Source organism: Schistocerca cancellata, chromosome 8 (genome assembly GCF_023864275.1).
Source record: "Schistocerca cancellata isolate TAMUIC-IGC-003103 chromosome 8, iqSchCanc2.1, whole genome shotgun sequence".
Classification (NCBI taxonomy): domain Eukaryota; kingdom Metazoa; phylum Arthropoda; class Insecta; order Orthoptera; family Acrididae; genus Schistocerca; species Schistocerca cancellata.
In genome coordinates, this window is record NC_064633.1 from 104,065,254 (window position 1) to 104,092,457 (window position 27,204).

Consider the following 27,204-nt stretch of genomic DNA (forward strand, 5'->3'; position numbering starts at 1 on the left):
TCCCAGCAGCAGTTATTATCAAGATGTTGTTCCATGAATTTAACACTCTCAACTACTACTATGAACGTGTCGCATTTTAGGCGTATCCTGCAGGAAATATCTCACAAGTTCTGAACAGCGTATACTTCGTTATTTCAAAGCAACAAAGAATTGGCTAGGAACAATTTATTAATATCCATGAACATGTAATCAGCCAGTCTTTCTAAGATGATAATTGATTTACTCTTTATTACAATGTTTGTATCATATGAAAACAAAACGGAATTGTGATCTGTTAATATTATCGATGAAAGGTCATTTATATATACAAGAGAACGTAAAGGCCATAGGATGGAACCTTGTGGGACGCCACATATCGCAGTTTCCATTTGGATGATGCCTGATAGATTAATAAGCCTCCCTTTCCTAATGATACCAACAGCTTCCTGTCAGATATACAGGATCAGAAGCATTTTGCAGCATTTCCTGTCACACTGTAATATTGTGATTTACGTAGATGCCTTTGATAGATCACAAAATATACCGATAACCTGTAACTTATTGTCTAATGAGATCGTTACATCCATTCTCTCTGTATGTGTAGGTGGCCTGAAAATCGGAAATCTGATTATGACAACATATCATTTGTTGTCAGATGGTAAACAAGGTCACTGTATATTACATTTTCTAGAATTTTCGACAGTGGTGGCATAACGGAAATAGGACTGAGATTCGGCGGCATTTCTTGATCTCTTTTCTGAAAACAAAGGCTTTAGTGTATTTCAAGCATTTAGTAAATGTTCCATTGATAAATGACTGATTATACAGATAACTTAAGAATGTTAATAAGCTGAGGAGCATAACTTCGTTCACAGTTTATTATGAGAACTAGCATATTTTGATTTTCAAGATTTTATGGTGAACATTACTTTTATTGGTGTAGTGAGGGTCATGTTTGTATTACTAAAGTTATTTATTATCACTGGGCTGGGATGTTCCTCGACAGCATATATTGCACCTGACAAGGCCATCTCTCCAGTAGCAATTATGAAATGCTTGACAGCTGTTCGAGACAGAGCTAAATGGGGTTGTCTGTCAATGGCAGTCGTTTGTTAAGAGTTCTGCTTGTTACTTTGGATTGTCTCTGACATAAGGCAGACGAACATCGTACTGGGTATTACAGCAACATGCTATGTGAAAATCTGAAAAGACACAATCTGATTGGCATTACCACACCACCAAGATAGATGATCCTTTCATTTCCAAAACAGAAAACTAACTTAAGAACCACATAGTGAAGCAAGCTCCTCCGTTCTGCTACTAAATGTTGAGAAAAAGGCATCCGTAGTGAAAACGCTTTAATACTGGCAGAAGGAAAAGTATGTGTAACCCATGAATTATTTTGGATTGTGGTATTAGATGACTTTTTGCATAAAGAAGTTCGTTGCGTTAGACACGGTTTAAGCTGAACGCAACAGAACATCATCACAAAGGTTTTTAAGGTGGAGGCAAAACTCATTCGCCTCTGTGAAAAAGGAAGTTTACGTAGCAGACTTAAATAAGGCGTTGAACTCATCCGTATCTTCCCTAGCGTACTCCTAGCCAAATGAACATTGTCAGCAAAATGACGGCATGGACTGAAGGCAGGAGTGATGAGGGATGACGGAAGAGAGACATGTGACGACTCACGGTGGTGTCACTGAACACTGCTAGTCCTGCTAAGGCAGCAGCGGAGCAGACCACTGGTAAGACAGCAGTGGCTGCAGCACAGATGACGGTGATGATACAAACTGTAGAAACACTGACGCACGGCGGGCATTCAGAGGCACACAGTGATTGTAAGGAAAGTTATGTTGAGCATTCAATATGCGTATGAAGAAATGCAACTATCGGATGATGGTCTAAGCGTCTATAGGAACGCCTCGTCTTATAGAGCAACACATTTGACAAGTGAAAATCTATAACCTTAGTTTCCAAAATATTCTTTCCTTAGGATGAAGCATTATCCTTTCCTCTGCTCTGTTCTGGGAAGAATAAACTTACTTTCTCTTTTTCCCATACACAGTAACACAGAACTTCTGCATAATGAAATGTATTTATGGTAGGCAAAGAATACACCGTAGGTGGCACGAAAAGTGTCACAGATTCTAGAAAAAGTTTATTTGCAAAAATAAGAAACACTATTCATGACGAATAAATAGTGAAAGATTTAGAAACTGAAGGTCACTGGCTGAAGCCCAAAATTTAGGAAACGAGTTTGAAACACAAACAAAAATCCTAAGCCCCACTGAGACCGTCTTGAAACGAAATTCAAGCAAGAGATTTTCTTCCACGTTGGAACGGTGTTAAAACAAAGAAAATAAAAAAAAGAGACAAATCAAGTTCTTCCGTCAATGCGCTGCTTTAAAGTTCCGCGGGAACAATCTACAATCAGAGTACTACAAGAATAATTTAAGCCAAGTTTTACAACACCCACAACCACTATCACCGGTCTTGCAGTGAACCAGGTCGTTGCCCTTAACTGCAGCAGCAAAAACCTGTTCTACAAAAAAGCTACATTTTTTCTTATTTCACCCAATCACCCAAGATTTGAGTTATAGTGCTTCGACCCTGTTTTAGTCCACTGACATTTTGCATGGCGATTGACATACTTATTCCCACATTTTGTACATTTTACCCTGTGATACTGATATCGATGACATAGGGTCATATAAAACAGTGGCTACACGGTGCCAATTGTTGGTGTCGATGCTTCAGTGCCTGGTGTTTTTGTACAATCTCTCAGTCAGTTCTGACTGGTGGTGGGTGTCTACACCCGTAGACCGTTCAAATGTTCAAATACGTGTGAAATATTATGGGACTTAACTGCTAAGGTCATCGATCCCTAAGCTTACACACTACTTAACCTAAATTATCCTAAGGACAAACAAACACACATTCCCGATGGAGGACTCGAAACTCCGCCAGGAACAGCCGCACAGTCCCTGAGTGCCGTGTGCGTTAGACCGCTCGGCGAATCCCACGCGGCCCGTAGACCGTGTTGGTTGCAAAAGGTCAGACAGGTCTTGCAGTGTTACTGCTGAACGCAATGACTGTTCAAAAGCCATAATGATGGGAGACATGTTTCAGAGAAGGGCCTTTCAATTTCAGAAAATCTGTGCAGAGTGCGTCATCTGGAGCGTGCAGTAATATCATGTTCCTGACTAATGAAGTTGCATATGACGGTGTTTATTATTGGACGCCAGGAAATCAGCTTTTTGGTGAGAAGTGGTTGCCTGAAATGCGGATAACCCTCGACACTGGGGCGTATGCTGCGTTGTCGGCCTTGCAGGCGTATCGTCGCGACATATCACTTTGTTGTAAGAGTAGGCTTGCGCGGCCATTGTCACAATCAATAATTTTTTTCTGAGATTGTGACCACATTGTCACAAACTCAGAAAAAAATTTTACTTGATATCGGTTGGAATATGCAGAATGAAATTGTGACTGCAGTAATAGTTAAAACATAGATTTAATCTTTTTAAAGATAGCACTGACCTCTTTCCAATCTATGCTTTTTGTTATTCTATGATAGGGATTTCAGGTTTTGAGCCCTTATCCAGCGTACCTGTGAAACTGAAAAAAATTAAGATGTGTAAATGATAAAAAGTATGGCGTAATGTGATTAACTTGTCGCACGTGAAAAACTCGAAAGCGTGTAGCGTTACTTACTATACCAATTCTTCTTAAAAATGTCTTCACAATATGTCTCTGTCAAAAAATTACCTGTTTCCTTTATTGTTATTTCATTCCCATCTTCCCACATGAGCGAGGATGAGCTCTTAGTTCTATAAACAACTCGCTCTCCAGCGAAACAATGTGTAACATACACAATGATGGCAAGCAATGCATTTAAAAGTTGAGTATTTACAACTGTTTTTAATGTTTGTAAGTATGAATATGATGAAGGCTGTATATAAAAGAAATTGGTTTTCTTCGTTTTGTATATTTTAAGCAGGAAAACTAGAGGGTAAAGCGAAAATGCTAAGAATACGTTTAAAACGATTTGTGAAAAAGGTGCTCTTAAAGACGAAGCACTACACTCTCAGTAAATCTTGAAGTACCTGCCACCACCCCGTACCCCCTGGGATGGAATTAGTGCACCCCATCTGTCTGCGTCTAGTGTAATCCATGGAATATTGCGAACGTGTTCAGATGTCTTCGAGTCGTGTAACTGAGGAGGAACGTGGGGACCAGCCCAGTATTCACCTAGTGTGATGTGGAAAACCGCCTAAAAACCACATCCAGGTTGGCCGGCACACCGGCCCCCGTCGTTAATCCGCTGGGCAGATTCGATCTGGGGCCAGTGCGCCTACCCGAGTCCAGGAAGCTGTGCATTAGCGCTCTCGGCTAAGCTGGTGGGTCATGCTGCTGCTTCCTTTCTCTTCAATTTCGTATTGAGGTACCGTACTCTAATGAAAATCAGCCCCAGCGCCACGTGAGGATATTTGCGGGAAATCATCTCGGCTTGTCCGCCTCCGCAGCGCTGCGATAGCGTTACCCCCTAACACGCGATGGGGCCCCGGGTTCGATTCCCCGCAGGAGACTGGGCTCTGTGTGTCCTTCATCATCTTTGACACGCAAGTCGCCGAAGTGACTTGCAATACGATGGCCGAACCCCGAAGGGGATATCCCGGCCAATAAATGCCATACGATCATTTCATTTTCATCTCTGCTAAACCCTTAGAAATATTATTTTCCTTTGGCAGAGTGTCACTCGTCGAACAGCCTCACCATCAAGCCTGGCCATTGCTTCAAACATATCAGACAGAATACCGCAAAGCAAACTCGATGACAGGAATTCTTGATGGTTTTCTTCCAGTTCCACAGATGGAGTGTTCGACATCGGAATGTCATAAGCATTCTTTCCCAGAAGTAAAAAATGCAGCCGACGTTTGGCTTCTTCCGGAAAAGGATACTGATAAAAACGACTTGGACCTCTACTCTCAGATAACAAGTTTTCAAGGCAATCATGGTTGAGCTGTCCTGTTGAAAAATAATTCCCAGTGACAGGACACGATGAAGACCAAATAAAGAATGAATTGATTTTTAGCAGTGCTTTCTGGAATCTCAGCAGTTGCTTACTGTTGCCAACCTCTATTTCATTCACAACAAGAATACATTTTTTTTCTGGAGCTGCTCGTTACTTACGTAAACGCTCGCTAATGTGTTTTTGTCGATCGTACTACGAGAATTCAGACTGATAAAAGAGTCATTAACAAAGTGAAAGAAGTCTGCCGTTTCCTCTTCTTCCAGCAACAGATAAAGAAATGCTTGAGCAGTTCTGTTCGAAAACATTTGCAAGGATAGATATATATGTTACCACTTTCTACCTGCCTTTGACACTGAGATGAAGCTGTGAAAGTTTGGGGCACATTTTATTTTCTGTGTCATCTAATGATAGTTCCTCGATTAGCGCTTCAACATTTTCTGTCCCATCGGAAAGATGTAACTGTCCTCGGGAAAGTGATTGAAAAATAATTTATAGAAATGAAGGACGTATGAAAATACACATCTTTTGCTGGGTCCTGTGGATGCGGGAAGCATGAATTGACGTGATCAATATGCAGTCCATTCCAGAGACATCGATATTTAGGTTAAAGATCAGAAATGACTGCGACATCGCTATCACTTTTATTATGAATCGTAGAAACTATTGAGTTTAGAAGCTCCACTGTCATTTGAATGTCAAAGTCATAAGATATCGCCAGTTGCCATCCTGAAAAATGTTTAGAAACCACGACAGCAGCCACGTTACTATGTGGACCTACAACACGATCCTCCTCTCCATTAAACGTTACAGTCCACCGACGTGGCACACAGCTTCGATGTCGAAGATGACTGTCTCTTAGCTTTTATCAGATATAACACGTCACTCAACAGTCGAGGGCGACAGTGGAACTAACGTGACAACCATCCCTTTAAAGTTGAGGTTCCATGTAATGGAAAATCTAGTTTGTTCCGTAAGAAGGTGTAGCACGTCCTAAGCATAGTATGAAATGTCACTGCTTCGCACATCTCCTCTCTTTTCCACTTGGCTTGCTTTTTTCAAGGGGACAAACAGCTGATCAGAATTTCTGAGAAAATCTTCTTCAAAAAATCATTCACTTTATTAGATACGGAAAGTCTTTAGTTTGTCTCTATAAGCATCGCTAAAGAAGTGTGTATAGTTTCGAGATTTTTGTTCTTACTCTGTAACTCCATCACTCGATTCCTGAGCTGCCACAGATCTTCATTTTCTGGGTTTGGTAAATCATTTGACAGTGGCTGATCGACTTCAATTTCTAACGTTTTCAGTGCCCTTTTCAGACTTGCTTTCGCCTAAAACCTGTGTTCCCTGCTTTCTTTTACTTGCCTTTCTGCACTTGTGCAAACACTTGCACCAACCGTCAGATTCACACACTATTCAGCATCTGGTTTCAGAACTTATCTGGTAAATACACTCAAGAGCTCTGCACGGAAGTAGGGGACATAATCGTATGATTTAAAATGTTGTGTACAGACTGTGCCATATACCACAGCAATGTCGTCTTTACAGCAACACTTCGCGGTCTACACGGATTGAAGTTGTAGGTATCCGTGGGGAATTGATGATGCCTTATTCCAGTTCCCTTCGTTTTCATGTTATAAGACAATCAAGCAGTGACAGAATAACCACCAATTCCTGTAGCAATACACCGAATAAACGAAGCAAAACTTTCCCGCGCGTGCACACTCAGAATCTAAGATTCCACTTGCTTACACAATGACAGTAGCTTCCGCACTCCACAGCCACGTGATCGAGCAGGCCAAGGCAAAACGTCGACACACTAAACAGCACGTTTGGCTACAAGAGCAGTATGTGGAACACCGTTATCCTGTTGAAAACACCCCCTGGAATGCTGTATATGAATGGCACCACAACGGGTCTAATCATCATATTGACGTACTGTAGTCATGGTACGAGGTATAACCACGAGAGTGCTCCTCCTGCTATCGTACGGAATCGCACACCAGACCATAACTTCAGGTGCAGGTACAGTGTGTGTAGTGCGCAGACTGGTTGGTTGTAGACCCCCAACTGGCCTCATTCTAGCCAACACATGGCCATCATTGGTACCGAGGTGGAACCATTCTTCATCAGAAAACACAACAGACCTCACGCATGGCACTACTGATGTCGCAAATGGCGGTGGTTTGCGATCAGTGGAATGCACGCTATAGGGCATCTAGTTCGGAACTGTACCTGAAGCAACGAGTTGTGGCACTGTGATGCCAACTGCTGCTCGAACGGCTGCTGCAGATGCAGTGCGGTGCGCCACAGCCATACGTCGGAGAGGATGGTCTTCCCTCTCGGTAGTGCCACGTGTCAGTCCGGAGCCCGGTCTTCTTGACACCGAACTTTCTCGTGACCACAGCTGCTAGTAATGATGAACAGTGGCTACATTCCTGCAATACAGCAGAAGGAATTTACAGCTTCTCGCAGCCCCATTAGACGATGTCGCTCAAACTCAGTGAGGTGCTGTTAATGGCGTCTTTGACGTCAAAGGCATTCTTGACCAACATCAGTTCACAACGCCAAATCTCAAGGGTAACTAACGCTTACGACCATTGAAAGTAAAACAAACCTCATTTCCATCGTCATAGTGCCACTCTTATCCGACTAGCGCGAAACTGGATTAGACATAATCTTTCGGATGAAAAAACACGCCTACCAATTTATATATATAGGGTCGTCCACTGATCGTGACCGGGCCAAATATCTCACGAAATAAGCATCAAACGAAAAATCTACAAAGGACGAAACACGTCTAGCTTGATGGGGGAAACCAGATGGCTCTATGGTTGGCACGCTAGATGGCGCTACCGTAGGTCAAACAGATATCAACTGTGTTTTTTTTAACTGGGAACCCCTATTTTTTATTTCATCTTCGTGTAGTACGTAAAAAAATTTGAATGTATTAGTTGAATCATTTTTTTCGCTTTGTAATATATGGCGCTGTAATAGTCACAAACGCATAAATACGTGGTATCACGTAACATTCCGCCAGTGCGGACGGTATTTGCTTCGTGATACATTACTCGTGTTAAAATGGACCGTTTACCATTTGCGGAAGAGGTCGATATAGTGTTGATGTATGGCTATTCTGATCAAAATGCCCAACGGGCGTGTGCTACGTATGCTGATCGGTATCCTGGACGACATCATCCAAGTGTCCGGACCGTTCGCCGGATAGTTACGTTATTTAAGGAAACAGGAAGTGTTCAGCCACATGTGAAACGTCAACCATGACCTGCAACAAATGATGATGCCCAAGTAGCTATTTTAGCTGCTGTCCCGGCTAATCCGCGCATCAATAGCAGACAAACTGCGCGAGAATCTGGAATTTCAAAAACGTCGGTGTTGAGAATGCTACATCAACATCGATTGCACCCCTACCATATTCCTATGTACCAGGAATTGCACGGCGATGACTTTGAACGTCGTGTACAGTTCTGCCACGGGACGGTGACAGATTCTTTGCACGCGTTCTATTTAGCGACGAAGCGTCATTCACCAACAGTGATAACGTAAACCGGCATAATATGCACTATTTGGCAAAGGAAAATCCACGATGGCTGCGACAAGTGGAACATCAGCGACCTTGGCAGGTTAATGTATGGTGCGGCATTATGGGAGGAAGGATAATTGGCTCCCATTTTATCGATGGCAATCTAAATGGTGCAATGTATGCTGATTTCCTACGTAATGTTCTACTGATGTTACTATAAGATGTTTTACTTCATGTAGAATGGCAATGTACTTCCGACATGATGGATGTCCGGCACATAGCTCGCGTGCGGTTGAAGCTGTATTGAATAGCATATTTCATGACAGGGTGATTGGTCGTCGGAGCACTTTCACCGGATCTGGCCTCCCCGGATTTCTTTCTGTGGGGAAAGTGATCCACCGACAACGCCTGACAACATGCGTCAGCGCATTGTCAAAGGATCTGCGAACATTACGGAAGGCGAACAACTCGCTGTTGAGAGGAATGTCGTTACACGTATCGCCAAATGCATTGATTGACGGACATAATTTTGAGCATTTATTACATTAATGTGGTATTTACAGGTAATCACGCTGTAACCATATGCGTTCTCAGAAATGATAAGTTCATAATGGTACATGTATCACATTGGAACAACCGAAATAAAATGTTAAAACGTACCTATGTTCTGTATTTTAATTTAAAAAACCTACTTGTTACCAACTGTTCGTCTAAAATTGTGAGCCATATGTTTGTGACTATTACAGCGCCATCTATCACAAAGCGAAAAAATTGGATCCAACTAAAACATTCATATTTCCTTTTGTACTACACGAATATGTAATAAAAATGGGGTTCCTATTTTAAAAAACGCAGTGATATCCGATTGACCTGTGGCAGCGCCATCTAGCGGGCCAACCATACCGCCATGTGGTTTCCCCCTTTAAGCTAGACAAGTTTCAGTCTATGTAGTTTCTCACGCAACAGCATTGGGTACATTGAAAGAAGACGGGGCTCACCTAAGACGTTGACTGCATTATGCCATCACCGTCACATATCTGGCTTAGCATATGTGCGTAGTGATCATAGGAACGCGACAAAGGAGTTCTTAGAGACGTACAGCAACACATTTAGACAATCATTAAACAGAAGCAAATTGCATCTATTACTAATTGTATTTCTTGGTGTAGTCCTCTTATATTAAAGGTGGTATCAGCAACTGTTCTTTGGTCATGGCTCCACTATGTTTTCTCCAGTAAAAATCTGTGTCTAGCGTAACGATCATAAAGGAGATTAGGGTACGTACAGAGGCATATAGACAAGCATTCTTACTGGATCGGTATATCTGTGTATGGAACAGGAATGGAAATCGATAATACTGTTATGACGTAGCCCCCAAACTTACACTATAGAGCGGCTTGCGGTATATGTGATTAGATGTAGGTTCTTTCTGACGAGAGGGCTGCATCTCCAGTTGGCTATGCGATTTGCGGAGGATTGATGACTGGGAGGAGCTACAGCCGAATGTAGATAAATGTACCTATTGTATCTAAATAGGCAACGATGCCCGTTACTATTCAGTACACTATTGACTAAAAATCATAAGTAACATTACCACTCGTATATTATCAGAAAGTAAGCATCTGGAATGGTCTAACGTGCAACGACTGCATGCAAGCAAAGCACATGTCATACTAAGGCATTATAAATCATCAAGGAAAAATGCATTAAAACTCGGTTCGACAGAGTTTTTGAAGTGTTAGTCCTCAGACTGCGACCCTTACCATGTCAGATTAATAAAAGATCTAACGAATTAAGGCACTAAAGCAGTAGTTTAGAAGCTGCGAATTCCTTGGTATTTCAACTTGCACGCTGGTGCACAGCTATGCAGATTGTCATAGTAATGTTCTTCTCCTGGTATACCGTAGATCCGAAGATGACAGCTAGATCTGTAGAAACCGGTCATTGAGGAAATAAAAATATTTCAACACGCCATCTTGGCTGGAATAATTCTTATTTATCAGTAAAAATCAAATAGCATCAAGCAACATGCGCAGCTTAATTGTAGTATGTGTAAGGGACGTTTGCTGTTAAATACATTTGTAGATTACATGCACTGCTCTTTGTTTTACCTTTATCAGTGTTTTCAGGTGTTCGCTATTTTTTTAAACTGTGTTGTAGGCACCTGCTGTTAATGTTACTCAAAATTTTCTTGGATTACGTTATCCAGTGCCTTACGTTTATTATTTTGTTTTGCTAGTGTTTCAGTACTTGATAAGCTTACTTTATGCTTAGTTTACTTCATACGGTTACGTTGTATGTGAATATTGTAGGCAACGTTAACCATTACTCAAGGCTTCATTCCCATGGGCTGGACTGTATGCCTTACTGCCAAACAGAATTGGTAATTCGTCCGCTAAAAGAAATCGATTTTTAACCAGCGAGCATTTTAAATCCGTATTACCTGCCATTTGTCATTTTTTGAACTAGCTCTCAGTCTGATAATTACTTTTCAGTTGCCATGCTGCGGTTGGATGTTACCCAGATTGTCTGTATATCTGAGAGGCTACTGTCGTTGTTTGGTGTTTGGTCTCGCTAGGAGTGCTATTCAGTTCATGTGTTATTCAGTTTATACGTGATTCGTCTTATAACTATAACATATTTAAACCTTTTAGTGGATCTAAGAGACGCCACCTAAAAGCGTCCTTTAGTACAAGTTCAGGCAAATGCTTTACTTGGTCGCTGTGTCACAGGAACCTTTTGCATAGCTTCTTATAGACTTCTTTTACTTTCACCAAATTCCAGGTAAATCCTAAATCAGTCTCACCATTTGCGAAGTTCCTTTTCATGGCTGCTGTACATTAATTTTGTACATGCCTTTCCTTTAAAATACTTTCAATGTTCCCTGTAAGTACAATTTTAAAATTTGGTTCTGCCTCTCACTGCAACAGCTTATCTCAACTAGATTTTTCGATTATGTAAACTGTACATAAACTGTACATGTTTATATGACGATATGTTTCTTAATGTTTAAGTAAAGAATCGCTGCTTGGAGATGACCTGTAATAGAAGTTCGGTGTAGTGTTTTCTTGAACTTCGTGCTGTAAATCCCATTGTAGTTACCAATGGATTCCTTACATTTTAAGGGAATTCCAGGCAAACCTTAAAGAGTCTTCATTAATTGTAAATTTGTCTGTGGGGCTCTCGTCCAGTAATTCAATTAACCTGTACCTGTTCTTACTCTTTTGAAAACTAGTGAATTTGTAGCCCCTGAAAATTTGGTGTTGCATTCTTGGTTGTTAGTAGGTTTTATTGGACCACATGTCGTTTGGTGAAATTGTCAAGTTTAATAATTGGTTTTATCACTTATGCTCTTAACAGGTAATCATTCATTGTATTTGCATATCTTATTATTATGGGTTTTTGTGATTGGGCCTTAAGCCATGTGTGCAGCTTCTACGAATAATTTTCGATATGTCCTGTACCGATAACTTATTAACTGTCCTGTACCTGCTTATAACTTAAAATTTGTTTTGGATTACCAGTGAAACATACATTTAGTGAGCCTTCAGCCAATTTTGCAGTTCGTAAGTTTCTAATAAGATTTTCTTTTCTGAACAAAACCACAAGGCGGTTAACTGTTTGGCTGCTTTTTGGTTTGTATATCCTTTGCTTGTCATAGCAGCAATTTAAAACTTAAAGCTTAATTGTGCAAGCCGCTTGTTATTTACGCTTAAGCCGCTTATTGGATTGTTCTTTGTCTAATTGGTTCAAATGGCTCTGAGCACTATGGGACTCAACTTCTGAGGTCATCAGTCCCGTAGAACTTAGAACTACTTAAACCTAACTAACCTAAGGACATCACACACGTCCACGTCCGAGGCAGGATTCGAACCTGCGACCGTAGCGGTAGCGAGATTCCAGACTGTAGCGCCTAGAACCTCTCGGCCATTCTGACCGGCTTGGTCTAATTACTTGTAAACTACTTGTGATGTAGGTTTTTGAAATTTGAAAAAGTGTTTGCTTACTGTCATCCCCTTATTGGTGTATTGTCTCATTGTAAGATTTTAATTGTTTTTAATAAACCGTTGTTGAAAGATACTTTGTTTGTGGTTACAGTACCTTTCTACTGTCAAACTAGCTCCCTACCGCTTCAAAAAGTAACTATAATTCGCTGTAGAACGTGTAGCGTTTTAATATAAGCACTAGATTTTTGATAAGGATGACGTCATTATAGATGTGGTTTAATAGGGGGAGAACTAGGGACTCTAAAGAAGTTGTATCTCGACGAAACTTGAATTTCTCATACATGGGAGCAATCCTATGGCATCAAGAGGCGTATCAGAAGGAACTGATATGAAGGCAATGGGAACCATGCCATGATATATAAGAAATTCGTATAACAAGCGAAATTGGCTGACATTCTAATGCACATGGACCATCAGTCTGGACTATTGCTAGGGTCGTCGCTTAGAAGGCCATTAGGTTATGAATTTGAATACAACGCAATTATTTTGACAGAACGAATGTGCGTGACTACCTAACACTGTGCACAACATCTCTGTCTGTTTCTCCCTCCCCCTCTCTCTCTCTCTCTCTCTCTCTCTCTGTGTGTGTGTGTGTGTGTGTGTGTGTGTGTGTGTGTGTGTGTGTGTGTGTGCGTGTGTACGTATGTATGCAAGAAAAAGAAGACTACCAGTGTATATTATACCATATATATAATGATATTGTTAAAGATAAAGTTGTTTAACTTGGGAGAACTGCAGTTGAAATAAATATGTAACAAATACTATATGTCAAGTTACTCTAAAGAACATCGTTTTTAGCTGTGCTTAATAACAATGGAATGGATTGTCAGTTGCCTGTGGAGGGCTGTCTAAATGTACTAAATGCTAAAGATACGAAAGGGTTATATTAAAGCAGTACGAACATGTTTTTCACCACAATTCCGTCGGATGTAGGTATTACCGAATTATGATTGATTCTCACAAGCAATGTTATTCTGTAGCTCTTAAGAAAAAAAAATGTATGGAACGGATTTAAACCACTCCGTAATGAAGGTATTGTGTATAAGAACATTTACATAACTCTAGAACTGTAACTTGCTTGTCATATGGCAGTATAAATAAAGAGATGTGCCACCACTGGGATAGTGAGTAATAGTTTGCATACAATGGCGAGTGTAGCGTATGGAGTCTCTCTTTAGCGGATTTTCCACATCTTATTCTAAGTGTTCTGGTGGTGCTGAGACGTAGGGTAATACACACCAGTTTACATGATATTTCAGACATACGAGAGACATGCATAGAGATTTAGATTAGGTAGTCGACTTATAAAACGAAATAGTATCCTGATGCACATCTTCATGACTAAAGAGTGTAGTATTACTGTTACATCACATCCGTTCCTGAGGAAACGTATTAATAATATGCATGATGGAGTTAAACAGATATTGCAACTTGTAAAAATACCAATTTATTAAAACTTTTCTTGTTTCACGTCATATACAACCATTAAGAAAGTTTTGCATCACCCTGGTTCCCAGGACTCCTGAAGATAGACGTAGACAGCGGATATTATATTACAGACACAGTCCGTTTGACTGTTCAGACATGTCACTAAACCCATCAAAAGATGTAAACAACCATGCATGAGCAGCGCCTATTAGATGGAGGGTGTCCGACAGCCGATCGGTTCCAGTCATTCCACCAGGAAGGACGCACACGGCTCGTGTTGTCTGTAGTTCAACTATGCCTAGAGGGTCAATACCGCGTTTCGATCGCGTCCGCATTGTTACTTTGGGCCAGGAAGGGCTCTGAACAAGGGAAGTGCCCATGTGTCTCGGAATGAACCAAAGCGATGTTGTTCGGACATGGAAGAGATACAGAGAGACAGGAACTGTCGATGACATGCCTCGCTCAGGCCACCCAGGGTCTACTACTACTCTGGATGACCGCTACCTACCAATTATGGCTGGAAGGAACCCTGACAGCCACGCCAGCATGTTGAACAATGCTTTTCGTGCAGCCACAAGACGTTGTGTTACGATTCAAACTGTGCGCAACAGGCTGCATGATGCGCAACTTCACTGCCGACGTCCATGGCGAGGTCCATACCATGCAGCGCGGTATAGATGGGCCTTACAACATGCCGAATGGACCGCTCAGCATTGGCATCACGTTCTCTTCACCTACGAGAGTCGCATATGGCTTCAACCACACAACCGTCGGAGACGCGTTTGGAGGCAACCCGGTCAGGCTAACGCCTTAGGCACACCGCCTAGCGAGTGCAGCAAGGCGGAGGTTCCCTGCTGTTTAGGGGTGGCATTATGTGGGGCCGACATACGCCTCTAGTGGTCATGGAAGTCGTCGTAATGGCTGTACGATACGTGAATGCCATCCTCCGACCGACAGTGCAATCATATCGCCAGCATATTGGCGAGGCATTCGTCTTCATGGACGACAATTCGCGCCCCCATCGTGCACATCTTGTGAATAACTTCCTTCAGGAAAACGACATCGCTCGACTAGAGTGGCCAGCATGTTCTCCAGACATGAACACTATCGATCATGCCTGAGATAGATTGAAAAGAGCTGTTTATGGACGACGTGACCCACCAAGCACTCTCAGGGATCTACGTCGAATCGCCTTTGAGGAGTGGGACAATCTGGACTAACAGTGCCTTGATGAACTTGTGAATAGTATACCAAGACGAATACAGGCATGTATCAATGCAAGAGGACGTGCTACTGGGTATTAGAGATACCGGTATGTACAGCAACACCTCTGAAGGTCTCGCTGTATGGTGGTACAATATAAAAAGGACGGAAATTATATTTATGTTGATTTCTATTCCAATTTTCTGTACATGTTCAGGAACTCTCGGAACCGAGGTGATGCAAAACTTTTTTTGATGTGTATATTACACACACGCACACAACGTTCTGACATAGCGACAACAGTGTCCACATACTACAGCTTTAAAACGTAGTCATTCTTCTTTATTCCGCATCAACCTCAATCGTCATACGGTAATTTGTTGCAAGTTATTCACTTCTGTATGTTTTGAATTTTGCATGTACTGTATTGAAACCTATTGTGGTATGTATGCTGTCATGTGTTGAATTTTTGATACATGGACTAATACAGATAACTAACTCAACAGCATCATCGTCATCATCAACATCATCACCATCATAAACTTTACATTCCAATACACACTTTACAGTACTTTCAGAAAGCGTTTAGGCATGGATTCACCACTGATTCAGTCTGTACACTACAGTACATACTGCATCCTGCAAATAATTATGTTCACAACACTGTGACGATTTAGAAATACGAGGTGTGGCTAGAAAAAAACCGGACTAGTACTGGTGAAACAATAAAACGAATGCAATAAGGCTGAAAGTCGCGTGGCTTGTCAAGTGACTCTCGCTCCGCCTACTGCTCGAGTTTCATCTGCCTCCTGCACTCAGTCTGCACGTGGCGTCTGTTTTAAGTAGTTGACGTTTTGTCTGTGCGTCGGAAAATGTTGAGTGTACAGAAAGAACAGCGTGTTAACATCAAATTTTGTTTCAAACTAGGAAAATCTGCAAGTGAAACGTTTGTAATGTTACAACAAGTGTACGGCGATGATTGTTTATTGCGAACACAAGTGTTTGAGTGGTTTAAACGATTTAAAGATGGCCGCGAAGACACCAGTGATGACACTCGCACACTTTGTTCATGTTGAAACTTTCATGAAGAATCTGCCTAACACTTTCCTTGTCAACCCCTGTTAACTGAGACACTGCTCTGATTGTTAAACGGTGATCTTGTCGAACAAGTTTACCGATTTTTTCAATGTTTGCATCAGTTTTTGCTGACAATGGTCTGCCAGTGCGAGTGTCATCACTGGTGTCTTCGCGGCCATCTTTAAATCGTTTAAACCACTCAAACACTTGTGTTCGCGATAAACAATCATCGCCGTACACTTGTTGTAACATTACAAACGTTTCACTTGCAGATTTTCCTAGTTTGAAACAAAATTTGATGTTAACACGCTGTTCTTTCTGTACACTCAACATTTTCCGACGAACAGACAAAACGTCAACTACTTAAAACAGACGCCAAGGGGAGACTGAGTGCAGGAGGCAGATGAAACTCGAGCAGTAGGCGGAGCGAGAGTCACTTGACAGGCCACGCGACTTTCAGCCTTATTGCATTCGTTTTATTGTTTCACCAGTACTAGTCCGGTTTTTTTCTAGCCACACCTCGTACACTCTGTAGTGACTCTGGAGTTGTTAATGTTAGCGTAACACCAACAAACGTATCGATATGCTGATCACTGATACCACTGCTGCTGCCGCTGTTGCTGTCAAAGACATGGGTGTTGAAATGGAGTTTTACCTGGTTGCCAACAGACTGTCAGTATAGTCAGATTACTACACTGCTGCTCCCACTCTATTTGGACAAGCCCCGTTTCTGTATCTCGCTTCACTATAACTTCGGCTATAACTTCAAACACAATGTTGGACGCTATCCCGACATTACCACAAATAGACCCTTGGTGGTCACATGATACATAGTGGCGGAACAGCTAACTACATGGATGTACTACCAGCTTTATATACCCCTGCACAAGTTGCTGTCTACCAGCTCTGGGGTGCTGGGAAGGACTACCAATTTGAAAAACTTGTTGGTGTATGGTTCTAAAATTGGACGGAATGGTGGCGGGTAGGCGTACTATTCTGAATTTCCTCGATGTAGGTCGCATTGTGATGAAAAGATAGGTACATGAAGGCAGAAGCATATTCCATGCTGGGAAAAATACAGGTCATCAACGAAGGAGGTCGTTTGTAAAACACTATTACAACTGATAAAATCGTATTACAAGTATCGTTGAGAGTGATCTGTGAAGGAAGCGCATGCCGCTAAAATATGCAATAAAAAGAAAAAGAAGCTCAGCGAAGAGCGATGTATTTCTCTCGCAAAATAAGGGTGGACTAGGATGTGTATGGATGTATATAGACAATCATATTTTTTACTCAGAGTGAGAGTGGGGTGGAAGGGAAATCGATAATACTGGTATGATGTAGTCTCCACCATGCAATGTACAGTTTGTTGTGGAGTATTGGTTTGGATCTGACGAGAAAAATAAAAGTCTGTACTTCATACTTATAGAGTATTCTAAGTCAAGTGAAGCAATGGGCTGTTTTTAAACACTTTTGTGGAAAATTTGGAAATTTGTGGTAAGGTCTTATGGGACCAAACTGCTGAGGTCATCGGTCCTTAAGCTTACGCACTACTTAATCTAACTTAACTAACTTATGCTAAGGACAACACACTCTCCCATGCCCGAGGGAGGACTCGAACCTCCGACGGGGCATTTTTATGTGTCACCTGCTCTCATACCTACCCCAACCATTAGGGGGAGTAGGGCTATGTTACTACTAGGGTATTTTTATACAATAATTCAAGTTCCATACATATAAAATTTGGCTGAAACTGTTCCAGGGGCTCCTCATATATGATTCTATGCCACATTCTTTTCAGATCCAACTCCCAGCTTCTACGGAAGGTAGGTTTTAATGAAACTTACCCAGGTAAGGAAGTGTGGAATGTACATACATACGTACACTGATCAGCCAGAACATTATGACCAGTGACCTGCTGTTGATATAAGCCCATCGCCCAGGATAGCAGCATCATCTGTCGAGGTATGACTGCTAGTCAGACACACGCACTGTGCACGTAGTATCAGTGAGCGTGCTGGCTGTGTGTAGAATGAAGGCGCATCATCTATCTGAGCTTGACTGAGGGCATATTATGATGGCCTGGAGGCTTGCCACAACAATTTCGGAAACTGCACGACTCGTTGGGTGTTTGAGGAGTGCTGTGGTGAGTGTCTTCAGGACGCGTAAAAAATGGTTCAAATGGCTCTGAGCACTATGATACTTAACATCTGTGGTCATCAGATCCCCTAGAACTTAGAACTACTTAAACCTAACCAACCTAAGGACATCACACACATCCATGCCCGAGGCAGGATTCGAACCTGCTACCATAGCAGTCGCGCGGTTCCGGACTGAGCGCCTAGAGCCGCTAGACCACCGCGGCCGGCTCAACACGCGTCGAAACCAAAGTGAAACCACATCCAGATAGGATAGGGCGGCCACTCCTCATTACAGATGTCGGAAGGGAAAACTGCTAAAACATGATAAGCAGCGAACTGTAGAGGAACTAACATCAGACTTTGGTGTTGGGCAGAGTACAAGTGTTTTTGGACACACAGTGCACTGAAGAGTGCTAACGATGCGCCTCCGCAGCCACCGACCCGTGGATGGGCCAATGTTAACACCACGACAGGTACGGCAGGTACGCCTGATTCGGGCATGTGACCATCGTCACAGGACGTTATCCGCAGTGCCAGTGCATTGCGTGGTCTGATGAATCCCGATACCTTTTTCACTGTGCCGATGGGAGGGCGCGATTCGGTGTGTTTTGACACATGTACTGTGGGACGGAGACAAGTTGCCGGCGGCTAGGTTATGCTCTAGGGAACATTTACGTGGACATCCGTGGGTCCAGTGAAGCTCGTCCAAGGCACCATGACGACCAAGAAGTATAGTACACCGGTTGTGAACCACGTGTACTCCTTCATGACAAACATGTTTGCTGATGGAAGTGGTATTTTTCAACACGATAATGCGCCACGTCAAAGGTCGGGAGTGTGATGGGGTGGTTCGAGTTTCGATTGACGTTCTAGCCCGAACACATCTGGGGTGTGATTGATCGAGACGTTAAAACTCATCGCCCCCCTCCCCGGAGTTTACGGGGACTGGGTGACTTCTGTGTGCAGATGTGGCGTCAGCTCGCTACAGCGACCTACAAAGGCCTCATTGCTTCCATGCCACGACGCGTCACCGCTGTTACCCATGCCAAAGGTGGACGTACGGGCTATTAGATAGGTGATCATAATGTTCTGGCTGATCAGTTGTAAATATGCAGGTGTGTGAATAAAAGACACGTGCTTCGTGCGCTGGTTTTCAACACTTTATGTGGTACAGGAGGGACCCCCTGTATGGGAGCTGAGGCGCTCAAGTGGCGTGGGCGGCGTGCAGCCTCCTCTACAGCCTCTGCGCCTGACTGCCCACTACCCGCTGCTCGCCGGCAGGCACCCGGTGTAGGCTCCAGCGTGCCGACGTTAACTGTAGAAGCGTCTTATGCTAACTTCCCATTACATCGACATAGAGTGGCAATAATAACGTATTGTTTAACGACAATCAACGGATACTGTAAGTAAAAAAAGAAAAAAAGGAAGCCTGTTACCTCATAAAACATTAACTATAATTTTTGTTATTCTTCGGTATCCTTCATTGTCTTCTTAAACGTAAGAATAGAAATTATTATGTCTAGATTATTCGGTTTAATGGTGTCAGTTGTGCTGGGTCTCATTTCGCAATTAGAAGGGAATTATTTCCAGTAAAGGAGATTTTCTTGTGTATCAATTGGCGACACAAACACTGACAGAAATCGGAGTGACGGAAGTTGATATTTGATTGTAATGTGTAGCTTTACTGAACTGTTTTCCTACCAAGTATCAAGTGCCCTCTTACAACACGAACATCTTACAACAGAGATCCCCGAGGATCCATACTGCAGATATGCACTTGAGGGCAAAAACAGTACAACAAATGTACTATATGAGGACCGTTCATGTGAAGGCAGGCTGCGCCACATCTCCTCATCGATGCCCGTAATCGTCAAAAAATCTCAGGCGTGTTCCAAATTCACTCTCCACAATGCGTTCCTGGCGTTCGTTGAGAGTATCAACAGGTCTTCTGAATAAAAAAAAAAAAAGTAATCGGTTCATACACGGAAAGCGGGAGGCCATGACACGCCGTGACCTGTACACTTACCGTCGAAATTATGCTCGCCTCTACCTATGTATCCAGAATGACGACAGTATCAAACACGTAATCATTTTGTAATTTACGCCTCACTTGCTATGTTTCGAAATAACAGTAGTCTTGGACATTAACAATGTTGTAACACTGGCATGATTGCACTTGTGCGTTCGTCGTATCGGACAACCACTGGTTTCTAGACCTATGTTTATTAGGATTATTTCCTTACTTCATTATCCGCTGCTCATTATTTTCGTTTGTACCTGTAATAATCAAACTCCACGTGTATGATATATACCAGTAGGCCTTTTATCATCGTAATCTACCCATAAATTTTAATTATGCTTATGAGAACCGGTATCAAACATGTCCAGAACTAGTTCATTTGATTGCTACATCAGTTTACACAAACTTTCGTAATCAACCGAGATTTGCCTCTAGTTTACCAAATTGATTGAATCCTTAAAGACCTTTTATTTTTTGATTTTGTTGTTTCGAGGGAGAAGAAAGTAGATTTGGATTTACCATCCCTTCGACAGAGAGGGCATTGGAGACCGAGAAAAACCTCTGATCAGCGAAGAACAGGAAACGAAACTCGCTGTGACTTTACAGAAGGACTACACCAACTTTCTTCTTAATCGATTTGAGGAGACATCGAGGAAAACCTGAATGTGAATGTCGGGAAGGGGATTCAAAACCCCGACCCCTGAATGCGATTCTAGCATCTGTGCTCTGCCTGCGTGTCTGTATGGCCGTTGCTTGAGCCACATCACACGCTGGGGTCTGTATGTGGCGAATCACTCTGCCTCAGAGTGAAGTATAATGTACAGATATTTAGAATACTTATGTCTCTATTTCGATTCTATAGTCCGTGATTTCCGATTAATGTATTGCCATCTGCCTTCAAACAGTTTTTTTTAGGAGTAAATGCAGGCTTACTGACGTTACAAAATTCGATGAGAATTACCCTGACCTCCAAGAGTAAGAGAACGGTCTCTAAAACATAAATAGCGATATTATGTTGGTAACAACGAACATTGTCTTCCATAACTGGATTCGCAATTCAGAAATGGTTCTTGAACGTTGATCTGGTTTGGGTAGGCAAACAGTTCGCTTGGAAGTTTCAGTGGACAGACACTTATTTGCTGGTAACGCCAGTTCTGTCACAAGGAACGAAAGCTATTACGTTAAATGCTTGGATTGAAATCTTAAGCCGGAAGGGGTGGCCGAGCGGTTCTAGGCGCTACAGTCTGGAACCGCATGACCGCTACGGTCGCAGGTTCGAATCCTGCCAAGGGGATGGATGTGTGTGATGACCTTAGGTTAGTTAGGTTTAAGTAGTTCTAGGGGACTGACGACCTCAGACGTTAAGTTCCATAGTACTCAGAGCCATTTGAACCATTTGAACTTAACATATGAAGTCATCAGTCCCCAAGACTTACAACTACTTAAACCAACTAAATTAACGACGACACACACATCCAAGCCCAAGGCAGGATCCGAACCTGCGTCTCTAGCAATAGCACGGTTCCGGACTGAAGCGCCTATAACCGCTCGTCCACAACGGCCGGCAAAAAATTTTGTCGCAGAGCAAACAACGTACTCAGCAGATTATACCTTAACAACCAGTTAGAAAAATTATACCATCGTCAATAATTCCATTACCCACATTAAATCTCCATGACGGACACACGTCCAGACCATCCACTCCCTCTAATACTGCAAATCTCCAACACTGCTAATTATTATCCTCTAACCTCCATCACTGCTGACTACTCACTTCCAACTGCCATCACTGCTGGCTATTCACTTTCAACTGCCATCACTGCTGGCTGTTAACTTCCAACTGCGAGGCCAACCAGCCACAGAGTCTCCTACAGAGGGCGCAAAGTGCTGCCAGTGATATTAATGCAGTCTATAGAGCTACAAAGCGCTGCCAACAAACAAACACATAAACAGGCTACTTACATAGCCCCCCTGCTCCTCTCAGAAAATTTTACAATGCGTTTGGGGCAGTGGCCAAGACTAATTTGTTAAAAAAATTTTATGTCAACAATATCAAATAGATCAGATGAACACAATTAGTAATACACTGTTGGTCAATGAACCAAAAATTCTCCTCTCAGTCCCTAAAGAAAGTCCTAATCATTCATCAGAAGAATAGTCTACGACAGTTTATGCACAAAGTCTGAGCAGTAAAAGAAAATGCACACGTAAGTAGTGGACCTCCATGCAGTCTTGAAGAGGTAGTGTTGTCCTCCCAACAGAAAGACGGTGCTGACTTTTGACATGAAGACGTGAAAATTGGTAATGGGCCACAACAGAGCAAACCCACAGCAGAGTCAGTCGATGTCTTGAAGAATATTGGTAGAATTGGTAGTTCACCAGAGAGCAGACTTACAGTATTCCTTGTAGAGATTATGGTAGTAAAGGGCCACCAAATGTGCAGGCCCACTATAGTCCTTGTAGAGATGGCCAACAGCCATCCATTGCGACTGTGCTGGTGCAAAATCACAATTGAAGAGTCTTGAAGATAATGTAGCAAGTCCATGAACCACCACTTGTGCACTCACTTTTTTTGCAATATCCTTAGAACCAGCAATGCTGTTAACCAGCCCCCTGAACAATTATCAACACACGTGGAAGCACTAACACATAGTCCCTCTGATATTTTTTTCATATAGTATGACCAACAGACAAATGTGGGCAGTACAATGAATCCCTACTAATTACTTCACTTGGAGGACTGGTGTCTATACAATTACAATTTTACAGCATAAAAATACAATTACGAAGGTACAGGAAACATCATTACAGTCAGGAACATGATAATACAGATAACATTTGTAGTAATACAGGCTTTACACAAGAATAGAAATAAGCATGTACATGAGTATTACAGGAATTGTGACATAAGTAAATAAATGAAAAATGAGAAAATCCTTTGAAACATTAACTTGACACATGAACATTAAAAAAAAATAATGTCCAAACATCTTCCCATAGTAAATAATGTGTTACAAAACCATATTAGATTTGAGGATAACAGATTCCTCATCATAGTGAATGCAGCTTAGTATTAGAAGAAAAAAAAATCTACCAAATTTATCTTATCAGGTAGACACACAGACAGGAAGAACACAGGCACACAAGGGTACAGAGAAACATAGCGGAATAACACAAAAGGAAAGGACAGGGTTTGCTTTCGGTGTAGCATTTAGTACTGCAGTACTTGTGGTGAGTATTTTATACCTCTTTTTCATTTTTTATTCTTTCAATAATACTCTTAATACTGATCCATCTATAACTTTCAGCCACAACTACTTCATTTCCAACTAAAACTTCATTTATCTCTCTTACTTCAACATTTGTTCCCACAAAAAAATCCTATTTATCTGTATGTATACTTTCTTATCTTTCATTACTCATCATTTGGTTTTCAAGAAAATCCTAACTAACAAAATAATTATTCCTCACTGTACAGTACCTTTACACCAAACTTTCATCTTATAGCTTCTCAATGCATTTCTTCCCAACTCATCATAGCTCATTGTCTTGTGTAGCATAGCCACTCTTAAACTTAAATTTACTGAGCTCAGATACAAAAACTAGAGAACGAGGCAATGCAGCAGAACAAACATTAACACAAACAAGAACGACAAAAAATGCAAGGTGGCAAAGCAAGCAGCAACATATTTAAATTAGCACAGCAAATGCAACATTACAATTAATATAAGGTAATTTTCAGCAAACAAGAAAAGTAAATCTGTCGTAAAACTGGCTTAACACAATAATACAACGTAAAATTCAGTAAGACAATGCCTGGTAAATAGCAGCAGCAAATACAATAACTTTTACCTGAACATGACAAAACACAAGCAGAAAAAATATTACAGTAAAGACAACAATGCATATAAGGGAAATGGCTACTCTCATCTTAATGTCTGTGTCACATCTTAACACTAGAGTGCTGCACCACAACAACTTATTCTGCCAAAAATTTACCAAGTCCTTGAAAAGAAAATTATCTATCCAATTCCTGTTACTAGTCCTTTCAAGTTCTCTTCCTTATTGATCTTTCCTTTCCAAGTGCTCTCTTTTAAGAATGTGGATCATAAAATTATTATTTAGTGGATCTGTTGACAGAAAGTGTTCACATTAGCATATGTATGAAATTTTATTTTATAAAACCACTGCGCAGCTAGAAACCAGATATCAAATAAAATTCGTAATATGTACAAAGCAAAGCATAAAAACATCATTCACCAGCCATATAGCATTTCATAAGTCAGTCAAATTCACTCAACTCTAGTAGAAAGAGACTGGTCATAATCAGGTATGTAGACGTAACAATATTTCTTATCACCTCATAAACATTTCAGTAAGTAGCACAGTACAAGCTCCAAAGTGTAATCGTATGTTTCCAAATAATAGTGTATCGTGTTTGTGGTGCGTTCTTCAAGGAAATGTCAATAGCGAGGTGAACGGCCTATCTTTTCTGCAGCTATGTGAGCGCTTGCCGGAGTGTGGAGAGCTTCAAAGTGACTAAAGTGGCACAAGTAAAGTTGAAAGTCCACACAACAATGGGGATATTCCAAGGCAGCTAGCGTGCAGCTGGATGCAGCAGAGCATTACGTCCAGATCACATACACACATTACCAAAATATTTACGACAGCAGTTTGAGCTACAAGAACAGTTTCATACCAATAAAAAAAATTCACAGGCTGAAAATTTACAGGAGAAGCGTTTAGAAACGAAATCTCATCAATAACAGTGTCCAAAAATTTCCATTAGCATTGTGGTAGTCAAATTCACATATATACTCACATCTCATAACTCTTAAAGCACGATTCTTGGTTTCCAACATTCTTTTTCATAAATCAGAATCCCTAACCCCTACTCATTATTCATATACATATATGTCGATATTGCTTCAATACTTCATCATAATAAACACATAGTATAATCATATTCCTCATATAGCATCTCCTTATTGATCATAAACATATCTCAACATCATAATACCAATCTCGTCGTAATAATATCATCATAACACATGAATCAAATCTCAAAGTCGTCGTAGCATCCTCCAGTAATCGCAAAACCTTAAAAAATGCTCTCTGCTCGTTTCAGTGGTGTCATCTACATCAAACATACTTCAAAAATCATGATCCCATGCAAAATACATCACTCAAATCTCTCACAGTATCACAATGGTTCCAAAAGTATATATGAATAGGTCCCAAAATGCAGAAAAGTACAATTTCATAAGTGCAAAGTAATCGAACTGCATAAATACTTAGACATCTGTCAGTGACGTGGTAAATAAACGTTCTTTCCTCTCTGTTAAATGACCAGATACCTGTGTAATTTTGTGTTAGAGAAATATGGTTCCGACCTATAAAACTGTGTAAGCAAATACCACATTAGCTAGGGCTCCTTGCACTTGCCTTCCGCATGGTACACAAAGTAGGCGCACCCCCATGAGGGATAATGTAAATATACCTTAGATGTTACAGATTAAACTGCGAAATGAAATGTATCACCGAAAACCATCTCTGTATCACTGTAATTAAAAAATATTTCTAAAAATGTTCCAAGTACAAAAACTAATCAGTCAAATGTAAGTCCCGTAGCGCTAAACTGTGCGTCTTGCTGTAAGATAATTTCTGTCATTACTTAATGGTAAAAATGTGCGAAGTGTCGTAGTTATCGTCGTCCATAAGCCAAGTTCTCCAAAAAATCGATGTACTTACCTTGTCAAATACAAAAGTAAAGTTCTATACGTGTAAATGTCGTAGTTATTACGTTCATTGCAGTGACCTTGAAAGTACTCTACTATAACGTATAATTGTGTTACGAGAAAAGCTGTCTCATTGTAGCCATGCCACAAAATTCATTACCAAAATATGTTTTACTTTCCAGAAGAATGTAGAAAAACTGTGCTGACATGAAACAGATAGAGCATAAAAGTAGTAATGAAAATTGTGTCACACAGTAGCGTCGGAATATAATCGTGTAGCTGAAAAATAAACCAAATACTGTCTCATCTTTGATTTTACAGAAAGTACTTCAAATATAAATGTATTTTCAAGTAAACCAAAATGTTGCAGTAAAACCTCATTAGCAGTATATGTTCCAAGAACGTGAATCTTATACTCGTGATGTAAACCAACTAAGATGCCAAAATGTACACACAATAACACTGTGTCGTCTGTTCTCCATAAACGTGGACTCGTAAAATTACTGTATTAATTGATATTAATGCCAGTTACGTCGTCAGTTTCATAGGTACGTTTTGTGGTGCGAGTCATTGTCTGTTATGTCTTTGTTGTTGCGCCTCTTAACTGGAATTTGGAGATCTACAATATCAGCTTGTCGAGAGGGCCCTGCCCTATTTGAATCTCGCCAGTTCTGATTAAATTCAGGTTTGTCGTCATGACTTTAGCGTCTGTCGTCTTGTCGGTAATTTCTGTAATTTCTTTCTTGTCGGTTAAGTGGCGGAGAATTTCTCCTGGAATCGTAAAAGAGAGGTGGACCGTTGCGTCTGAAGTCATTTTTTCTCACTTGATAATAATTGTTTTGGTTACCATATTGTCTACTTCTAGGGTTATCTCTGTCATAGTCATTACCACTGAAATGTGATCTTTCTCTGAAACCATTATTATTCTGCCAATGGTTGTCATACGAATAGTGTCTGTTTTGTTCACGATTTGCGTTATAAGAGTAGCCTTGTCGTGTCCAGTTACAGTTTATGTCGTCGCGAAATTGTGATGGATGTGAC

The 27,204-nt window shown here is 41.3% G+C and overlaps 1 protein-coding gene across 1 annotated transcript in view; it reads left to right on the plus strand.

The window, feature by feature from the left end:
• The window catches only part of LOC126095401 (uncharacterized), a 68,162-nt gene that overhangs the window by 14,249 nt on the left and 26,709 nt on the right, over nucleotides 1-27,204 (plus strand). The window contains exon 3 of the mRNA XM_049910201.1: nucleotides 19,536-19,695. Coding sequence (XP_049766158.1) covers nucleotides 19,536-19,695 — 160 coding nt within the window. The remainder of the gene's footprint in view (nucleotides 1-19,535; nucleotides 19,696-27,204) is intronic.